We start from the raw sequence: 21443 nt of genomic DNA, 5'->3' as shown, positions 1-21443 counted from the left end.
GTGAGACAGGGTGGTAGCCTATCCCCGATGTTATTCAATCTGTATATTGAGCAAGCAATAAAAGAAAAAAAACGTTCGGAGTAGGTATTAAAATCCATGGAGAAGAAATAAAAACTTTGAGGTTCGCCGATGACATTGTAATTCTGTCAGAGACAGCAAAGGACTTGGAAGAGCAGTTGAACGGAATGGACAGTGTCATGAAATGAGGGTATAAGATGAACATCAACAAAATCAAAACTAGGATAATGGAATGTAGTCGAATTAAGTCGGGTGATGATGAGGGAATTAGATTAGGAAATGAGACACTTAAAGTAGTAAAGGAGTTTTGTTATTTGGGGAGCAAAATAACTGATGATGGTCGAAGTAGAGAGGATATCAAATGTAGACCGGCAATGGCAAGGAAAGCGTTTCTGAAGAAGAGAAATTTGTTAACATCGAGTATAGATTTAAGTGTCAGGAAGTAGTTTCTGAAAGTATTTGTATGGAGCGTAGCCATGTATGGAAGTGAAACATGGACGATAACTAGTTTGGACAATAAGAGAATAGAAGCTTTCGAAATGTGGTGCTACAGAAGAATGCTGAAGATTATATGGGTGGACCACATATCTAATGAGGAGGTACTGAATAGGATTGGGGAGAAGAGAAGTTTGTGGCACAACTTAACTAGAAGATGGGATCGGTTGGTAGGGCATGTTCTGAGGCATCAAGGGATCACCAATTTAGTATTGGAGGGCAGCATGGAGGGTAAAAATCGTAGTAGGAGACCAAGAGATGAATACACTAAACAGATTCAGAAGGATGTAGGTTGCAGTAGGTACTGGGAGATGAAGAAGCTTGCACAGGATAGAGTAGCATGGAGAGCTGCATCAAACCAGTCTCAGGACTGAAGACCACAACAACAACAACACACGAGGACATTGTGCGCAGAATGTTCATATAATTGCGTGTGTAGCCCGTAGAGAACTTGTACCCGAGAGACCGTAGTGGAGCCAACAGAGAACAGGGAGGAAGGTAGAGTGCGGGCCATAAATGCTGTGCGAGTCATTCTGGGAAGCAGCGCTCTGTGGATTGTACCTGCAGCTGGACTACAGACCATGGCACTCTCTTCTTCCCACTTATGGTCAGAGCAGGAGGCAGCCGGTTCGCAAAACATTTTACCAGGACCAAGAAACAGACTGTCACGAAAGTGGCCAGCTAGCAGAAAGTGGATGGAGGGATCCATTTAAGAGAGAATGCTGTAATCTGAGCTTTTGTGCAAATGGTGGGACGGTCATAAAACTCCAAGCATTCTCATGTTAGAAACTGGAATGATACAGACAGAGCGGCTGGTGCATGTGTTTAACGGAGGCAACACTTCAAGTCACCTGATACCAGGAAGTCGCCAGGTCCTTTTAGCAAGTGGCAAAAACAAATATTTCACGGGCACGACTGCCCAGTAAGCTTAACAGCCTTCTTTCAGAAATTGGAAATGATCAGCCTGGAAAGATGAGATCTCTCTGTGAAAGAGGGACTGTGGTCCCATCTAGATAGGCGTTTCTTTCCGGAACATGGGCATGCTTACTGTGAGAACAACGCGTCCTAGTCTAAAATATTCTTTTTGCAGACAAGAGAGATTTCGAGTCGCTGGTTGGTTCCCCTCAGGGAGTAGAGGCCTTCTCGCCCAGCGCAGGAACACCGGTGCTGTTTCTGGATTTAATGAATAGAGGATTGTTCAATAGTTTTGTACAACATGGAGGCGGCTATTTTTTTCCTTTCTTTTCGCTGCTTTGGCTCCGATACCATACCGAGGCTTGTTGGAGAGTGGTGGTGATTCTTTGTCTTCTTCATCTTCTGGACCTATCCTGGTGGAGAACTTCAGGTCTTTGACTAGTGGGTGAGACTTGTAGTCTGAAACTTGTGACGGACTAAGAGCCAGTGGCAGTTTCCACCTGTACCGACAGTGGAACTGCATATCGTCTCGGACATACCATGTGTCACAAGTGTGCTGTCTGATGTTTGACAATTCCAGGAGACACCGTCGTACCTGTGAGTCTAATTGGTTTGGCCAGACTAGCGCACGGGTGCTGGTCACACTGAAATCTGTCGGGATTTCAGGGCTCTGATGGCGAAGTTTCCCGTTTTCTAACAAACAGAACGCCAGTCCGCGTAGTTGCAAATTTTGGTGGGCGCATCAAAACATTACAGTTGCGGCAGCGCGTTGCTCCTCGCCCAAAGCGGGCCGATTTCTGCTGCAGCCTGAATCGAGGTGAAAGGGAAAAGTATTGCTGCGCCCGCGCAGGGCTGTTAAATGATATTCACAGTTCCCTGTTGTCTGGTGAACCATAGTTTGTGGTGTACTTGGTCATGGTTGATTCCATTTGAATAGAATTGGACCCCACAATGGATTCATGTGAACAAAGTCAAATTGCGTTGTAAAAGGAATTAATTCAGGGCAGAATTTGTATAGTTTCCACCCCAACGAATACTTTGCCAATCAAGCACCATCCTTTTTCTGACTTGTCTTTGTCACTTTTTGTAAAATGTATCAGCTCAATTGTAGTTATAAAAGAATGAACAAGAACTTGTCATTATCTTCGTAAACTTAAATACGCCACTGTTATTCATACTCCCACTACTATTCGCCGTCTTTATTGTCTTTTTCCTATTTTTATGGTAATACATGGGTCCATCAGCTATTCAAGGTTCAATTCTACTAAATTAGTTAATTTGACTCTTAATCTGAGTTATCAAAGTGACCACAGACATAGGCAACAAAAATGCCATGACTAAATTCACTAATTTCACAAATAAAAAATTTAGGATGTTGCTCACGAGTTCAAGGTTATTGGGAAGATAATTATTATTGGGAAGATAATAATAAAGACAATAACATTTATCATCACTCGGAGATATACTTATGATCAGAGCAAGTGACAGCTTGCAATGTCGCTGCTTATTACTGCGTGGTTGTTAGCCAAATAGTCATCAAATTAACACACAATAAGCTTAAAATCCCAGCGGAAATCGACACCGCTCTCTATTATCAATAAACGGATTTATATTCAAATAAGATAAGCAAGTGCAATCCTCGTTACCTTCACTGAATAATAAGAGAATGATTGTTTAGTTTAGCCATTGTAAACAACGATAAGACCATCACAGTGCTAACAACAAGCTTAGATGTGCACCAGGCTATATTTATTATTAGTAGGTCGCCAAACCATGAAAAAGTTGTAGAAAAATTTAAAGGATCTCGAAATCAAGAATGAGATGAACAGTTATTTATCAAAAAAAGTTGTAATCCGTTGTCTGTCTGTGTGCACAGCGATCGCTGAATATTGAAACTGAAGAAAGGATAGCACCCAGTTGCAAAATCCGTAATTAATTGAAGATTTTGAGTTCGACCCTAACATAGTCATTGTCGGTGCTAAAACACAAAATGGATAGAATCAAGAACAGGTACAGAACATCTGTTCAACACAGTTACGGGAATCCATTTAAGTGCGAACATAACAATGACACATCATTATCAAAAAGTCATATAGCTACCGATGTGTCAGAGCATAACATACAACTAACTGACACTAGCCTCTGCATGGCAGACTGAGAACTGAGACCGTTGCTGACATCCAGTGCAGACTGCATGAATATACGCCATACAGGAACTGTGGTGCCTTCTATTGGAGTATACAGCCAAGAAACTATGTTTTTATTTTTTAAATAAAACCATAACCGGAAAATAGAGCTTATAATAAGGTACGTTTAGGTTATACTAATTACATAGAGAATACGTTGTTTTGCGAAAACGTGCATCTGAATTTACATGTAAATAAAGTCGTAAAGGACATTTTGCATCCCCTATAGGATTATATTGCGACACAAGCATAGCCAATTTAATAAGACAAATGCATTAAAAACAATTTACAAAAGCTTCATACAAGCTATTGGAGTTAATGTGTGTCAAAATATTTTAAAAAGCCCTAAAAATGTACAGTGAAGTAGGTTAGCATTAATGTCGTTCCTTAAGGGTGTCTGGGCTTTCCTTTAAGTGAGGTGAGAATCTGAGGAGCTTCATATTACAAGATCAAATATCTTGACAAATATACATTACACTCTGTCATATTTCTGTCTGCTACGATAGAGAGCAAACAAACATTTTAACATTTTTCCATATTTGAAGAAGAGTATGGTGGTATGAAAATGAAAACATCACGTACATAAGTTTACATGTTAACATCGCAACTCCCTTTTTTTATATCTGACTTGCTGGTTTCATTTTTACACGTCAATATATGCCTTTATATTGCGTCACCAGAGAAGAAACTTAACTTGTGTCCATGATTAGTACGTTGTCACACTACCACGTCTCCTTCAAATATAAAAAAAATCGCAATGGTCTCTATTGTATCAGATAGAAATATGAGAGTGTGTAATGTATATTCAACCAAATATCTGGCTCTTCAGATTATCACCTCACTTTAGTGCAAGCCCAGAGAGTGCGCGTCATGACCCTTACGGCATGAGTTTAATGCTATTTTACTTCAGAGTACATTTTTCAGGTTTTATTGACAATGTTTTTATATCTTTTTACAGACATTAAGTCAAATATGTTGCATGACGCTTTTGTAAACGGATTTAGTCTTATTATTAAATTCATTAAGCTTTTGTTGCAATGCAGCCCTATAGGGGACGCTAAATGTCCTTTATGACTTCATTTACACGTAAATTCGGTTGTTCATTTTTATGAAACTACATATTCTCCATGTATTTTGCATATACCATACAAATCGTATTATAAGCTCCATTGCCCGTTACAGCTTTACTCAAAAAAATTAAAACATGCGTTCTTAGATGCATACTTCAATAGAGGGCACTACAGGTGATTTAAGACGTATATTCATACCGGCTGCGTTGGATGTAAGCAACGGTCTCAGTTTTGTGTCTGCCATGCAGAGGCTAGCGTCATTTGGTCATAAGTTATGCTCTGACAAGTTGGAACGTATATGACTCTTTGGCAATGATATGTTATTGATCTGTTCCCACTTAAAAGGATTCCTGTAACTGTGTTATATACTTATTTTGTACCTGTTCTTGATCCTATCTGTTTTGTGTTTTAGCATCGATAATGACTATGTTAGGGTCAAAATCTAGAACTGCAATTAATTACGGATTTTGCGACTGACTGCTATCCTTCCTTCGGTTGAAATATTCAGCGGCCGCTATGCACACAGACATCTAATGGATTTCAACTTAACTAAATTCTGGCTAGCTGGGCAAGTGCTGTTTTCCACAGATACTATGAGCATCCAGCGTATACCCTTCAACAAACGATGCATTACCAACAGAGTGACACCAACGTATATACAAGCAGTTTTCAACATCAACTTCAGAAATAGGCGTATGATCGAATATAATTCGAGACGTAATTTCTGAGAACTGTTCTCCTGGAAAAATTGTGGTCAGGTCAAAAGAACTTCATAAATAGATTATAGACAGTCTCGACCGCAAAAACATCTATTTCGGTGGTAAATGGTTTCAGTCAGTGTATAACCATCCTCAGACCCTCATACCATGATGGTACGCAGTGGAGATCAATGGACGCTCTTGCGTTACAACACCCACTCCATTTCAGCGCCACCGCCTACCATCATGGCATCACTGACCGAAAAAGGTTACCATCGAAATAAATATTTTTGCCGTCGAGACTGGTTTTAATCCATTTTTAAAATAATTTGATATGTGAAGCGATTGCTATGCAAAATGAAATCATCGAGATATTTATTAAAAAAGAAGTGATTGGTAACAAATTATAATCTACATCGTAAATCGGCAGGGCTTGTAAAGCCATTAGTTTCTGACAATCTACTTGGTTGCGTAAGGAACATGGTCTAACACAATAGTAAATTCGTAAGTTAATGAGTCAGTCAGTTGATATTAATGCATACAATGATTTAAAGACTTACTATTTCTGTGGTAGCTATCCCTGACAAATATTTGTTTGAACAAGAAAGAACAACTATTGCTAAAATAAAGCCTGAAGTATAATATTGCAAGTAGCCTATTTGTATGTTGCCAGCATTATAGATTGTGTTAATATCGCTGTCAGCGCTCTGCGCCCTCGGCAACAGATTCTGTGTGGTGACTCTGTGTTGGTGGGACATGCATTGTAAAGTGAGATGAAATGATGTGTTTATAAGAAAATATGCAGGGAAATGTATGAGAATGGATGTTGTTTATAATCTTTGGGTGGTGGAATTATTGACAACTATATAATTTTTGGAACTGATATCACATGAATAAAGTAAAATTTTCTAAATACAGTGTTTGCTCTTCAACAAAATCTTTCTTTTGCTAACCATATGCCTCCTAGTAGTTAGAGTGTATAGTAGTTAGAATCCTTTTATTTAGCTAGCTGTTGTTGCTACTTGTTGTAATTGCTGTAGTTTGTATTAAGAAGAATTTATGTGAGGTAAGTGACTTATGAAAAAGAATGGTGTTTCCACTATCGGGATTCGTGACTGAAATGAGTTTAGGCAGTTAACAGAGTTGGAGATAGTTTCATATTTCTTTAATTTCATATTTTTTGGATTTGTATTATTGTTGGAATTTCTTGAAATTCAGGGACATTCTTTTATGTTAGTTACTGGAAATCATGTTGTCAAAGTATAGCAGTCAGATTGCGCTGGGCTTGCATATTGTGGGTAATAAATGAATAGGTTCGGTTAGAGTTGTCTTTGTCGGGGAAAATTCTGAAAGTCAGTGTTTAATAAAAACAAAATAATTAAAGAGGTAGTTTCAATATAAATACGAAGGTAGATCATGTTGTTGTTGTTTTGGTCTTCAGTCCTGAGACTGGTTTGATGCAGCTCTCCATGCTACTCTGTCCTGTGCAAGCTTCTTCATCTCCCAGTACCTACTGCAACCTACATCCTTCTCAATCTGCTTAGTTTATTCATCTCTTGGTCTCCCTCTACGATTTTTACCCTCCACGCTGCCCTCCAATGCTAAATTTGTGATCCCTTGATGCCTCAAAACATGTGCTACCAACCGATCCCTTCTTCTAGTCAAGTTGTGCTACAAACTTCTCTTCTCCCCAATCCTATTCAATACCTCCTCATTAGTTACGTGATCTACCCATCTAATCTTCAGCATTCTTCTGTAGCACCACATTTCTAAAGCTTCTATTCTCTTCTTGTCCATACTAGTTATCGTCCATGTTTCACTTCCATACATGGCTACACTCCATACAAATACTTTCAGAAACTACTTCCTGACACTTAAATCTATACTCGATGTTAACAAATTTCTCTTCTTCAGAAACGCTTTCCTTGCCATTGCCAGTCTACATTTTATATCCTCTCTACTTCGACCATCATCAGTTATTTTACTCCTTAAATAGCAAAACTCCTTTACTACTTTAAGTGTTTCATTTCCTAATCTAATTCCCTCAGCATCACCCGATTTAATTTGACTACATTCCATTATCCTCGTTTTGCTTTTGTTGATGTTCATCTTATATCCTCCTTTCAAGACACTGTCCATTCCGTTCAACTGCTCTTCCAAGTCCTTTGCTGTCTCTGACAGAATTACAATGTCAGCGGCGAACCTCAAAGTTTTTACTTCTTCTCCATGAATTTCAATACCTACTCCGAATTTTTCTTTTGTTTCCTTTACTGCTTGCTCAATATACAGATTGAATAACATCGGGGAGAGGCTACAACCCTGTCTCACTCCTTTCCCAACCACTGCTTCCCTTTCATGCCCCTCGACTCTTATAACTGCCATCTGGTTTCTGTACAAATTGTAAATAGCCTTTCGCTCCCTGTATTTTACCCCTGCCACCTTTAGAATGTGAAAGAGAGTATTCCAGTCAACATTGTCAAAAGCTTTCTCTAAGTCTACAAATGCTAGAAACGTAGGTTTGCCTTTTCTTAATCTTTCTTCTAAGATAAGTCGTAAGGTTAGTACTGCCTCACGTGTTCCAACATTTCTACGGAATCCAAACTGATCTTCCCCGAGGTCCGCTTCTACCAGTTTTTCCATTCGTCTGTAAAGAATTCGCGTTAGTATTTTGCAGCTGTGACTTATTAAACTGATAGTTCGGTAATTTTCACATCTGTCAACACTTGCTTTCTTTGGGATTGGAATTATTACATTCTTCTTGAAGTCTGAGGGTGTATCACCTGTCTCATACATCTTGCTCACCAGATGGTACAGTTTTGTCAGGACTGGCTCTCCCAAGGCCGTCAGTAGTTCTAATGGAATGTTGTCTACTCCCGGGGCCTTGTTTCGACTCAGGTCTTTCAGTGCTCTGTCAAACTCTTCACGCAGTATTGTATCTCCCATTTCATCTTCATCTACATCCTCTTCCATTTCCATAATATTGTCCTCAAGTACATCGCCCTTGTATAAACCCTCTATATACTCCTTCCACCTTTCTGCCTTCCCTTCTTTGCTTAGAACTGGGTTGCCATCTGAGCTCATGATATTCATACAAGTGGTTCTCTTCTCTCCAAAGGTCTCTTTAATTTTCCTGTAGGCAGTATCTATCTTACCCCTAGTGAGACAAGCCTCTACATCCTTACATTTGTCCTCTAGCCATCCTTGTTTAGCCATTTTGCACTTCCTGTCGATGTCATTTTTGAGACGTTTGTATTCCTTTTTGCCTGCTTCATTTACTGCATTTTTATATTTTCTCCTTTCATCAATTAAATTCAATATTTCTTCTGTTACCCAAGGATTTCTATTAGCCCTCGTCTTTTTACCTACTTGATCGTCTGCTGCTTTCACTACTTCATCCCTCAAAGCTACCCATTCTTCTTCTACTGTATTTCTTTCCCCCATTCCTACCATTTGTTCCCTTATGCTCTCCCTGAAACTCTCTACAACCTCTCGTTCTTTCAGTTTATCCAGGTCCCATCTCCTTAAATTCCCACCTTTTTGCAGTTTCTTCAGTTTCAATCTGCAGTTCACAACCAAGAGATTGTGGTCAGAATCCATATCTGCCCCTGGAAATGTCTTACAATTTAAAACCTGGTTCCTAAATCTCTGTCTTACCATTATATAATCTATCTGATACCTTTTAGTATCTCCAGGATTCTTCCAGGTATACAACCTTCTTTTATGATTCTGGAACCAAGTGTTAGCTATGATTAAGTTGTGCTCTGTGCAAAATTCTACAAGGCGGCTTCCTCTTTCATTTCTTCCCCCCAATCCATATTCACCTACTATGTTTCCTTCTCTCCCTTTTCCTACTGACGAATTCCAGTCACCCATGACTATTAAATTTTCGTCTCCCTTCACTACCTGAATAATTTCTTTTATCTCGTCATACATTTCATCATTGTCTTCATCATCTGCAGAGCTAGTTGGCATATAAACTTGTACTACTGTAGTAGGCATGGACTTTGTGTCTATCTTGGCCACAATAATGCGTTCACTATGCTGTTTGTAGTAGCTTACCCGCACTCCTATTTTTTTATTCATTATTGAACCTACTCCTGCATTGCCCCTATTTGATTTTGTATTTATAACCTTGTATTCACCTGACCAAAAGTCTTGTTCCTCCAGCCACCGAACTTCACTAATTCCCACTATATCTAACTTTAACCTACCCATTTCCCTTTTTAAATTTTCTAACCTACCTGCCAGATTAAGGGATCTGACATTCCACGCTCCGATCCGTAGAACGCCAGTTTTCTTTCTCCTGATAACGACGTCCTCTTGAGTAGTCCCCGCCCGGAGATCCGAATGGGGGACTATTTTACCTCCGGAATATTTTACCCAAGAGGACGCCATCATCATTTAATCATACAGTAAAGCTGCATGTCCTCGGGAAAAATTACGGCTGTAGTTTCCCTTGCTTTCAGCCATTCACAGTATCAGCACAGCAAGGCCGCTTTGGTCAATGTTATAAGGCCAGATTAGTCAATCATCCAGACTGTTGCCCCTGCAACTACTGAAAAGGCTGCTGCCCCTCTTCAGGAACCACATGTTTGTCTGGCCTCTCAGCAGATACCCCTCCGTTGTGGTTGCACCTACGGTACGGCCATCTGTATCGCTGAGGCACGCAAGCCTGCCCACCAACGGCAAGGTCAATGGTTCATGGGGGGAGGAGGGGCGGGGGGGGGGGGAGGGGGTAGATCATAGCGCTGTTGAAGATACTACAGCGAAGGTGAAAGTTGTAGTTGGCAGTCTGAAAACTAAAAGACTTGAACAAATAGGATCCCAATTTCAGCGAATTACGTTATTTCACATCAATCTAATAAATTTGCCAAAAATTGTAAGAAAAAAAAGTTTACCGTAGACAGTTTAAGGCTGAAACAAAGTCTTTGTCGGGGAAAATTCTGTAAGTCAGTGTTTAATAAAAACAAAATAATTAAAGAGGTAGTTTCAATATAAATACGAATGTTGATCACAGCGCTGTTAAAGATACTATATCGAAGGTGAAAGTTGTAGTTGGCAGTCTGAAAGCTAAAAAACTTGAACAAATAGGATCCCAATTTCAGCGAATTAAGTTATTTCACATCAATCTAATAAATTTGCCAAAAATTGTACGAAGGAAAAGTTTATCGTAGACAGTTTAAGGCTGAAACAATGTGAGGAGTGGGGGAAGTAATTATAACGAAAGAGCAGCTCGATTGTGATTGTGGAGAAGCTTGAATATATCAACGAAACCAAAAAAATTGCTGAAAATAACAGTGAGAATTAATAAGGCAATTAATAAGGTGTAGAATCACATAGAAAGTTAAATGATAAACTCAAAATGTAAAGGTAAATAATTTCTGCTAGAGAAAGCAACAACTAAGGCTTATGAACCCACTCTAAGAGCACAACTTACGGCTCACAAGGAGAACATGCCTGTGAGGCCAGTGGTTAATGGTTCTGGGGCCCCATCAGTACAGTCACTCGGAAGTGCTTACATTTATTGAAGGCTCATTACTTTTACAGTCATCAATACACAGGGAAAAGTTATGAATTAGCAGATATATTCGTGACATTCCAGTAACAACCAACATGAAGTTTGTGCCTCTGGATATTGTGCATCTATACACTATTATACCGATTGATAATATTATTCATATCATTAGGGGAAATCTGATAGCTCAGAACAGGTTATCATAATGAGAAGTAAATGAGTTTGTTGATTTGTTGTCTTTAATCTTGAAATATAACTATTGCAAATTTAGTAATGAGATTTATCACAAAAAATGGCCTTGCCATGGGGAGTGCCATCTCAGGATTTTTCGCCGATATTTTCCATAACTGCCTTTAACAGATTTTTTTCCTTGAGAATCCCCATTTAGCTAAAAAAATGTGTATTTTATGTGTATGTGGACGGCATGCTTCTCCTAGCAAATGTTAATGATGATGAAATTAATGAGTCTGTGATTAAATTCATTGAATTATTCGAGAAAATAAATTTTACATGTGAGGTAGGAAAATTATGGTTCCATTAAATTTCTCGATTTAAATATCAGTAATTTAAGTAGTAAGCACAGTTTTGGGATTTTCTGCTACAAAAAAACCTACACTGTTCTTATAGATAACTACGACTCAAATTATCCACATCAGCAGAAAAACGCGCTTTTTTATACTTTGCAATCTACTATTTGTTTAAACTCCACTGTCTCAGAGAGAGCGAGAATTGGGAGTGGGTACAACCACCTACATTACCAAAATGAATAACTACTAACTAATTAAGACATAAATAGTTTCTAGATATCAATGCTCATTTTCAAATACCACGAATTCCACTTACTTTAAAGCAATTGCTCTACGGAATCATCTGAGTGGAACATATGATTTAAGAGTTCCAAGCGTACAAACAGTGCCAGCATGCAGTTCACGCACCAAGCATTGGAACACACAAAGTACGATTAACAGGGAATAGAAGTGAGCAATGTTCTACGTAAGCGAAAACACTTGTAATGTTTTTTGATAAGAGACATCTCATAAGAGCACTACAAACATTTATTAAAGTGATACAACGTCAGCATATTTATTTACACTATTTAGAGAATATAATTTATATAAATGCCTTTGTGCAAAGAAATTACTCTGTTTAGCGATTTCTCTGAGTTAGTCGCTTGTTTACTGTTACACTATACCATCACTTGCTAGCGGCCACAACATTAATTGCGTCGCACTGTGTCCTATTCTCACTGCGGGCCTTCCGAGATTTTGTGTGGAAATCGGTATGTGGCGTCTTAAAACAGGAACAGAGGGTTATATTTGCATGGAGTGAGCAAAAGCGAAAACGCTGTCCTCTGGTGGCGCCCGTAGCATCATGCGTAGGAAATCGGCGAGCCCTGGAGAAAGCGATGTTCAACGGGGCATGCCTGATGGTGGCTCTTTTAGAAACAGATTCTTTTGAGGAGTGTGAGAGTTCGCGACCCGCCGTGTGCGGTCGACAAAGACAACACCGACAGCGCAATTGAAGTGGCGTTCCTCGGTTACCCCGCCCTGTGTGTTGGAACGATACCGATACTGACCAAATGGTTCAAATGGCTCTGAGCACTATGGGACTCAACTGCTGTGGTCATAAGTCCCCTAGAACTTAGAACTACTTAAACCTAACTAACCTAAGGACATCACACACATCCATGCCCGAGGCAGGATTCGAACCTGCGACCGTAGCGGTCGTGCGGTTCCAGACTGTAGCGCCTTTAAACGCTCGGCCACTCCGGCCGGCGATACTGACCAACATCAAGGGACTGTAGAGCGAGTCTTGAGAAATGAACTGAGGGCAAGAAACGTCATTCAGCGACGCAACATTGTGTCGAAATTGTGATACCAATATCCGTAACTTCTGTTTGCTGCAGAATCCTTGAACACATTCTCAGTTCGAATATAGTAAACTTTCTTGATGCTAAGCAACTTATGTCCACGAATCAGCATGGTATTAGAAAGCGTGCGAAATTTAGTTTTCCCTTTTCTCACATGATAAACTGAGAAGTCCAACAGGCAAATTCCATATTTCTAGATTTCCGTAATGTATTTGACACGATGTCCCACTGCAGGCTGTTAACGAAGGTACGAGTATATGGAATAAGTTCACAGCTATGTAACTGGCTCGAAGAGTTCTTAAATAATAGAAACCAGTATGTTGTCCTTGACGGCGAGTGTTTACGAGAGGGAAGGGTATCGTCAGGAATGTCCCTGGGAAGTGCGATAGGACTGCTGCTGTTCTGTGTATCCATAACTGATTTGGCGGACAAAGTAGGCAGCAATTTGTGGTTGTTTGCTGACGATGCTTTGTGTACTGCTAGGTATCGAAGATGAGTGACTGTGGGCGTTTAAATATCTGGACGTAACGTTGCAAAGCGATATGAGGTGGAACCAGCATGTGAAGACTGGTAGGGAAGGCAAATGGTCGACTGTGGTTGATTGGGAGAATTTTAGGAATGAGTGGTTCTCCTGTAAAGGAGACCATATATGGGACGGTGGTGCGACCTGTTCTTGAGTATTGTTTGAGTGTTTGGGATCCGTGCCATTTGGGATTGAAGGAAAACACCAAAGCAATTCAGACCATAGCTGCTAGATTTGTTACCGGTAGGTTCGAACAAAACTTTAGTGTTACGGGTATGCTTCGCGAACTCAAATAGGAATCCTTGGAGGGAAGGCGGCGTTCTTATCGGGAAATAGTACTGAGAAAATTTAGAGACCCGTTACTTGAAGTTGATTGCCGAACCATTCTGCTCCCGCCAGCATAAATCAAGCGTAAGGACCACGAAGACAAGATACGGAGGCGTACAGGCAGTCGTTTTTCCCTCGCTCTACTTGCGAGTGGAACAGGAGAAGAAATGACAAGTAATGGTACACGGTAACCCCCGCCACGCACCTTACGGTAGCTTGCAGAGTACCTAAGTAGGTGTACATGTAATGGCTAACGCTTGTCGCTGGGGTACCCTTTCGATAGCGAACGTGACTCCGTTCACTGGTGGCCCACAACCAATGTTGTTGTGACAGATGTGCACATGTTCTGTGCCATCTGACGTATTGAATGATGTGAAGCCATTGCGTTACGTTTCGACTGTAACCCAAGTTTGCTTCAGAAGAGTAGCCCCGCGGCAGGGATGGGCACTATAATTTCTGTGCTTTTTAGCGTAATTGGATGTCGTTTCCAGACATTGGTTCCTGCCCTGAATTTGTTCAAGACTCCTCTATCACCCTTCGCCACTTGTCGGCATCGTTTTGTTACAGCCGTGTTCATGTCTCAAAAGAAATGTACAGGTCCCATTGAAACGTGACAAACACACGGTACGAGAAGCCGTCCTGAATAAACATTATTTGTAGATGTATTTGAAACGCAAGATTCAAGAGTGGAAAGCAAATGAATTGATAGCAGCAGGTACTTGTACCAAGGAGCATGCTGAGACATCAAAACATCCATCACCTCCAGACAGAACCTCAATATCGCTCCAATACAGGAACCAGAAGCAGAAGTAAGCTTCCTCTGGTAGAGCATGTTGGTACAACTGCGCCCTCATTGGCTTGCACCAGTTATAACCGCTCTTTTAATTAAGAGCAATATTGTCAGGCTTATTTTCATATTGGAGGGAGGTGATCAATAATATCGGAAATAATTAATAGCATTCAAAAAGTTTTAGTTAAAATTATCGATCGCTCGCAGCAAAGTAGCACTTCAGGGAAATCAGCGCCTGCTTTTGTTTCTAAATTCTACTATGTGAACCATGAGCGGGCATTGTTACTTCTCGTGTCTTTTTTTTTCTGCGCTCTGAATAAGTTTATGTAGCTGCGGTGTGCGATATAGCTGGCATTTCAGTGTGATATGCTAGGGAAAAGATCAGGGCGCTTTTGTTAAACTACAACAAAATTGACTGTATATTAATTTTTACGGGTTAGACTTTTGCCGTAAGGGCACGGACTAAGAATATCTGAGGAATTAATTGTCTGCGCGAGAAAAAGTATCGCTCAGTATTAAATTCCCGATCTGTGGAACATGCGAAGGGGCGTTAAATCGAACATAAGAACGGAACTGGATGTTAGCTTTGTGAAAATAAAAGCGTACGAAGTTTGAATAACTGTATCGAACTATAGTAATGGACTATATTCCTTTCTATAATATCTTTGAGTGATGAACTATAAAAATCACAGACATTTTAGTTGCCGTAATAGCTGAGAGTAATTGTAGAATCAATCCTCCTTTCCCCTCTAAACAAAACGCAATCATTCACGATCATTTAATCATTATTGAATATTCTTAATAAAAAAACTAAAGTGATTTCCATAATTAAGTGTGTATTAGTAAATAACAACTAACATTCAAAGAGGTTATTAACAATCTTGTCTTTGGTAATGCAACAACAAATGAAGGGTGATCGACTGAGCAAAAAGTTAACATTAATTATTATGAAAACCCGAAATTTAGTCGCCGTTGCAGTGAAGATGTTTGTGGATGCCCCATCTGATGTATAGATATAACTAAAAGTCGGGCATCTACAGTTGATAACAAAATCAATAGTTTACGTCAGAGAAGTTGACGGCAGCAGATCGACGGAGGGCGGTTACAACTGGCGCCCAACACGTGGCTCGAAAAAAGGTATGAAAACAATTATTACGAAATAAACAGCTGTAAAATATATTTTTTGTGATTGTATAATGAACAGTGACTGAAAACTTTCAATTATTTGTTTCATATTCTCCAATACGACAACCCACGACGCACGCGCAACGACACAAGTTGATTGCGGACGGAAGATCGCATCTGCGAGTGCGGCCGGCAAAAAGGCGCCAAATTCCGGGAACTACAAGACTTCAAAAGCTGTAGGAAAGGTAGGAAATAATTGACTTGTCTTACTGCGGCTCCGACTAGGGTAATTTCTAAGAATGATTGCCTCTCGAAGTCGAGGGGTCCAAACGATACATATCGAACGTGCGATCCTAAATCGATCACGCGACTCTGGAGGCGGGCGTTATGAGTATATTTACGGTTGTCACTACAGCAACGACAAAAGAAGAGCGTTACAAAAATACTTTTAATTGCAAAGGAGACGAGTTACCTTACTCAAATGGCTCTAAGCACTATGGGACTTAACTTCTGAGGTCATCAGTCCCCTAGAACTTAGAACTGCTTAAACCTAACTAACCTAAGGACATCACACACATCCAGGCCCGAGGCAGGACTCGAACCTGCGACCGTAGCGGTCGGGCGGTTCCAGACTGAAGCGCCTAGAATCGCTCGGCCACTCCGGCCGGCGACTTACCTTACCCATTGTCGGTTTTGTCATGTGGAAGTTCGTGCGATGTGTACGCTACGAGAACAATTCCCTTTTTGCTATTAATTCGTGGAGGTGTGTAGCTTAGAGCAACTAAGGGAACAACGGAAAACAGATAAAAATGACGATCACAAATAACTGATCATAACGAGCGCCACCAGAGTCGCGTGATCGATTTAGGATCGCACGTTTGATATGCATCGTTTGGATCCCACGACTTCGAGAGACAAACATTCTTGGAAATCACCCACACTTGTATGTTTAAAGACATTTTATTACTGGCTGAACAGTACTTCATTGCGCTTCCTTTTAATTTTAATTGCGTGGATAAGGCAAGTCTGTGAAGCAGAAACTGTGGAAGTAGTTAGAGTTATATTTTATTTATTATGTATTCTTATTTTGGTGTTATTCTTAGAGTGTATATTGATAATAATAAAACGGGGATACCATTTAAGATCGAATCTAGGTACAAGTCTAGGGACTTTTGGGAGAGAAGATACGAGCGAGGACGAAAACCGCGTGGAAAATTTAGATGTTAACAGGACAGAGCTAAATAAACTACGTGATCTTAGAGATAAAGCCTTTAGAGAGGAAATTTTAGAGTAAAACGAACAACGCGAGCTTATAGAAAGGGAACAAGAGAAACAACGCGAACTCGCGGAAAAAGCTTTTCGGGGAGAGATGTTAGAATTACAGAAGCAACGAGATTATCAAGACCAAGAATTTGAGGAAGATGTATTAAAGACTGTTAGTGATATTGAATGACATACTAAGAAAAGGGATGAAAATTTATCTGTGTCGGTAGTTAAGTAAACATTAAGTGCAAAATCTTGCAATGAAATGAACGAAACATTGAAAAGTTCGGTCTCCAAATTAGAGTGAACGTGGAAGCAATAAACAGAGAACAGACTAAAATAAGTGAACAGATCGACAGAGTTGCTAAACAAGTAGAAGATTTAAAAATCACAAGACACGAGTTTATTGACGACTAAGATAGAGGAGGATTTGTCAGAATGGTTAGAAGCAAAGGCGGGAGAAGTTCACACGCAAGTTGAGAATGCTATCGAGAACGCGACGCAACAGAGTAAACCAAATACACTGCGACGCATTTGGTTTAAAAAGTGTACTTGGAAATTACATCACTTCTCGAAACGAATGGTGCTGCAACGTACTGATGGACGATGGAGAAATAGTCCCGTGTACTGGATCACTGAAACAGAGGACAGTGAACATTGCTAACTGCGAGTATCTAGAGTGCCGAAAAATACCACAGTGAATCAGATATATGACGATCAGATACTTTGACCTAATCAATGTAGGATTGTCTTGATTAAGTTCTGGTAAGGTTAGGACTCCCGTTGTTGTTCGAGAAAAATGTTCATTAATACTCAACTGGTGTATGCAGCAGAACTTCATATATTTTGATAGAACATTTTGACCGGTTTCGTACAATATTTTTTTAACGAGGTCTAATAAAACCATTGAATATTATTAATTTTCCAGTACTTGTACCCTTCAGATTTTGTCGCCTTTTGGATATTGGAGAAGAGGGGGGGGGGGGAGATATATTAAAAAATTCTGTACTGCGAATGTGTAACATGATTGACCTTCTTGTTATCAGAGTCTTTTATCCATATTGTCAGCAAATGGGTGTTTCGATTCTATGTGTGTTGCGCGTGTGATAGATAAGCACCAGATCGGAACTTAGAGTTAAACTTTTGTAGTTTGGCTTTAATCAGCTTCTTAGGGTAGTCAAGCCGGTAAGGAAAGTGGAACACATGGCCTTCAGTGAAAACCAAAGATGAACTCTAGAGTGGATAATTCCTTCAAGTAACGACAATTCTAGAATCCAGCTGTCGCAGATAGCCGCTATTGCTACGTGGAGGCTGTATTATCTTACTGGCTGCTGTAACGTCCCATTTCGGCTACATTAAACTCACTATTCGGCTTCTGGCGAACTTTGGTCGTGAAACTGAGACCCTCAAACATAAATCATGAAAAAGCCCCCGATTACTTCGTACACGCAAGTCACAGGTTTCGTAGATGTAAAGCTCATACTCTGTCTTTTAAATGCTTTTAGTCTGTTCCAGATAAAGTAGGAAATCTTCCATTTATAAACAGGGTGATGTCACTTGTGGTAAAGCATGGTGAGGAAATGTTGAAAATTGGCAAAATAAAACGCCGGGAAAATATTCATAAGACTGACTCGGAATTGACCTTTGTTAATGAACAGGAAAACTTTCTAGTACAGGAAATGCTGGAAATCATGATTTCTAGGCGCCAATCGATTGCTGCCACATGTCAGGCATTCAGTTTTCCCCTCATGCTGTGTCCCGAATATTTCGCTGTGCCATTACGTCTGAATGAATGGGAGGAGCAGCGGTGTTTAGTGACTAGCTAAATGCAGCACAAAATGGTGCTCATGGGAAAGCAGCCTGTTCACCGTCAAGATTTATGTGCAGCACAATTCGCGGAAAACGTACGGGAATCTGTTTGCGCTGTAGTTTAAGAGTGGAAGATTTATGACAAAACCTTCAGCAAAGTCTGCAATGCAGAACTTAGAGTCAAAATGGAGAGGAGCGGTCTCCACTTCCAGCACCTTCTGTGCTGTTCGTTAACAAAATTCATTCTGCGTATGACTGTAAATATTTTGCAGGCCAGTTATATTTCCTCCGCCCTGTACAACATCATGTAGACTCACGATGACATGACGAAAATATATGCGTTAAAAAGGCGTAGAGTAGAAGCAAATAAATAGGTAAGACAGTTGCACTGTTCACAGGTAGTCTGTTAGCAGTTTCGCGTTTTTGGGCAAATGTAAATGTTTACGTTTACACCCGACGATCAGCTGAAAGTTCTTTCTTCAAGATGTCTCTCGTGAAACACTGCGTTCTTATATTATTAGACGTTACTGCTAATGAATGGTCAGACTATGTCAGGGTACTTTAAAACTTGCCTTGAAGAACGCTGCCGTGGAGCCCCTGCCGAAGGTGCCGTACTTGATCTTGGTCTGCTTGGCCAAGTCCTGGACGCTGTTGATGGGCGACTCCATCCTGCTGATAGTGAGGAAGGCGGCCAGGTTGGCCGTGTACGACGCGATTGCGATCAGCGTGAAGAACCACCACATGCCCGCCAGCAGCCGCGTAGACACAGCCCTGAAAACAGGCTGTAGCGGTTACACTTCATGGTGGCCACTTGGTGAAAAGGAAATCTTGTCTTCAAAACTGGAGATTATTTAATGTGTACTTCCTTCTACACTACTGGCCATCAAAATTGCTACACCAAGAAGAAATGCAGGTGATAAACGGGTATTCATTGGACAAATATATTATACTAGAACTGGCATGTTATTACATTTTCACGCGATTTGGGTGCATAGAATCTGAGAAATCAGTACCCAGAACAACCACCTCTGGCCGTAATAACGGCCTTGATACGCCTGGCCATTGAGTCAAACAGCTTGGATGGCGTGTACAGGTACAGTTGCCCATGCAGCTTCAACACGATTCCACAGTTCATCAAGAGTAGTGAGTGGCGTATTGTGACGAGACAGTTGCTCGGCCACCATTGACCAGACGTTTTCAATTGGTGGGAGATCTGGAGAATGCGCTGGCCAGGGCAGCAGTCGAACATTTTCTGTATCCAAAAAGGCCCGTACAGGACCTGCAACATGCGGTCGTGCATCATCCGGCTGAAATATAGGGTTTCGCAGGGATCGAATGAAGGGCAGATCCACGGGTCGTAGCACATCTGAAATATAACGTCCACTGTTCAAAGTGCCGTCAATGCGAACAAGAGGTGACCGAGACGTGTAACCAATGGCACCCCATACCATCACGCCGGGTGATACGCCAGTACGTCGATGACGAATACACGTTTCCAATGTGCGTTCACCGCGATGTCGCCAAACACGGATGCGACCATCATGATGCTGCCGCGCGGGATTAGCCGAGCGGTCTAAGGCGCTGCAGTCGTGGACTGTGAGGCTGGTCCCGGCGGAGGTTCGAGTCCTCCCTCGGGCATGGGTGTGTATGTTTGTCCTTAGGATAATTTAGGTTAAGTAGTGTGTAAGATTAGGGACTGAGGACCTTAGCAGTTAAGTCCCACAAGATTTCACACACACCATCATGATGCTGTAAACAGAACCTGGGTTCATCCGAAAAAATGACGTTTTGCCATTCGTGCACCCAGGTTCGTTGTTGAGTACACCATCGCAGACGCTCCTGTTTGTGATGCAGCGTCAAGGGTAACCGTAGCCATGGTCTCCGAGCTGATAGTCCATACTGCTGCAAACGTCGTCGAACTGTTCGTGCAGATGGTTGTTCTCTTGCAAACTTCCCCATCTGTTGACTCAGGGATCGAGACGTGGCTGCACGACCCGTTACTGCCATGCGGATAAGATGCCTGTCAGCTCGACTGCTAGTGATACGAGGCCGTTGGGATCCAGCAAGGCGTTCCGTATTACACTCCTGAACCCACCGATTCCATATTCTGCTCACATTCATTGGATCTCGACCAACGCGAGCAGCAATGTCGCGATACGATAAACCGCAATCGCGATAGGCTACAATCCGACCTTTATCAAAGTTGGAAACGTGATGGTACCCATTTCTCCTCCTTACACGAGGAAACATAACAACGTTTCACGAGGCAACGCCGGTCAACTGCTGTTTGTGTATGAGATATCGGTTGGAAACTTTCCTCATGTCAGCACGTTGTAGGTGTTGTCACCGGCGCCAACATTGTGTGAATGCTCTGAAAAGCTAATCATTTGCATATCACAGCATTTTCTTCCTGTCGGTTTTATTTCGCGTCTGTAGCACGTCATCTTCGTGGTGTAACACTTTTAATGGCCAGTAGTGTAGATGAAAATGGTATCGTGAAAATTCGATATTTTAGAATGAATATGGGATATCATTGTTAGACCTTTCATTCGCCACAAAACTGAATAAAATTCTCCGGAAATAATTACTAGTTGGTTAACAAGTGAGTAAGACGATTTGTAAGTCTTTCAGGTGCTACCAGAGTAATGGTCGCAGTGTCGTCCCCATCATGCGATGTTCAATACCACCGTCAAGCTCCAGAGCCTTATTCCTTAATCAAGGACTCAATTTAGATTCGCATAATTTTTATGAAGTCAGTTACCATCAACATTTGACCTACCAGGGTCAGAGAAATGTTGTTATTAAGTTCCTCATCAGGAGACTTGGCACCAAAGGTCTG

General features: G+C 41.0%; 1 protein-coding gene across 1 annotated transcript in view; it reads right to left on the bottom strand.

Annotated features, from left to right (window-relative positions):
• Positions 1 to 21443, bottom strand: part of LOC124594289 (glutamate receptor ionotropic, kainate 2-like) — a 152433-nt gene that overhangs the window by 28412 nt on the left and 102578 nt on the right. The window contains exon 12 of the mRNA XM_047132652.1: positions 19177 to 19375. Within this exon, the coding sequence (XP_046988608.1) occupies positions 19177 to 19375 (199 nt within the window). The remainder of the gene's footprint in view (positions 1 to 19176; positions 19376 to 21443) is intronic.

The sequence above is a fragment of the Schistocerca americana genome, chromosome 2 (genome assembly GCF_021461395.2).
Source record: "Schistocerca americana isolate TAMUIC-IGC-003095 chromosome 2, iqSchAmer2.1, whole genome shotgun sequence".
Lineage (NCBI taxonomy): Eukaryota > Metazoa > Arthropoda > Insecta > Orthoptera > Acrididae > Schistocerca > Schistocerca americana.
Note: the sequence above shows the minus strand (reverse complement) of the source record. Positions and strands in the feature narration are given on the sequence as shown.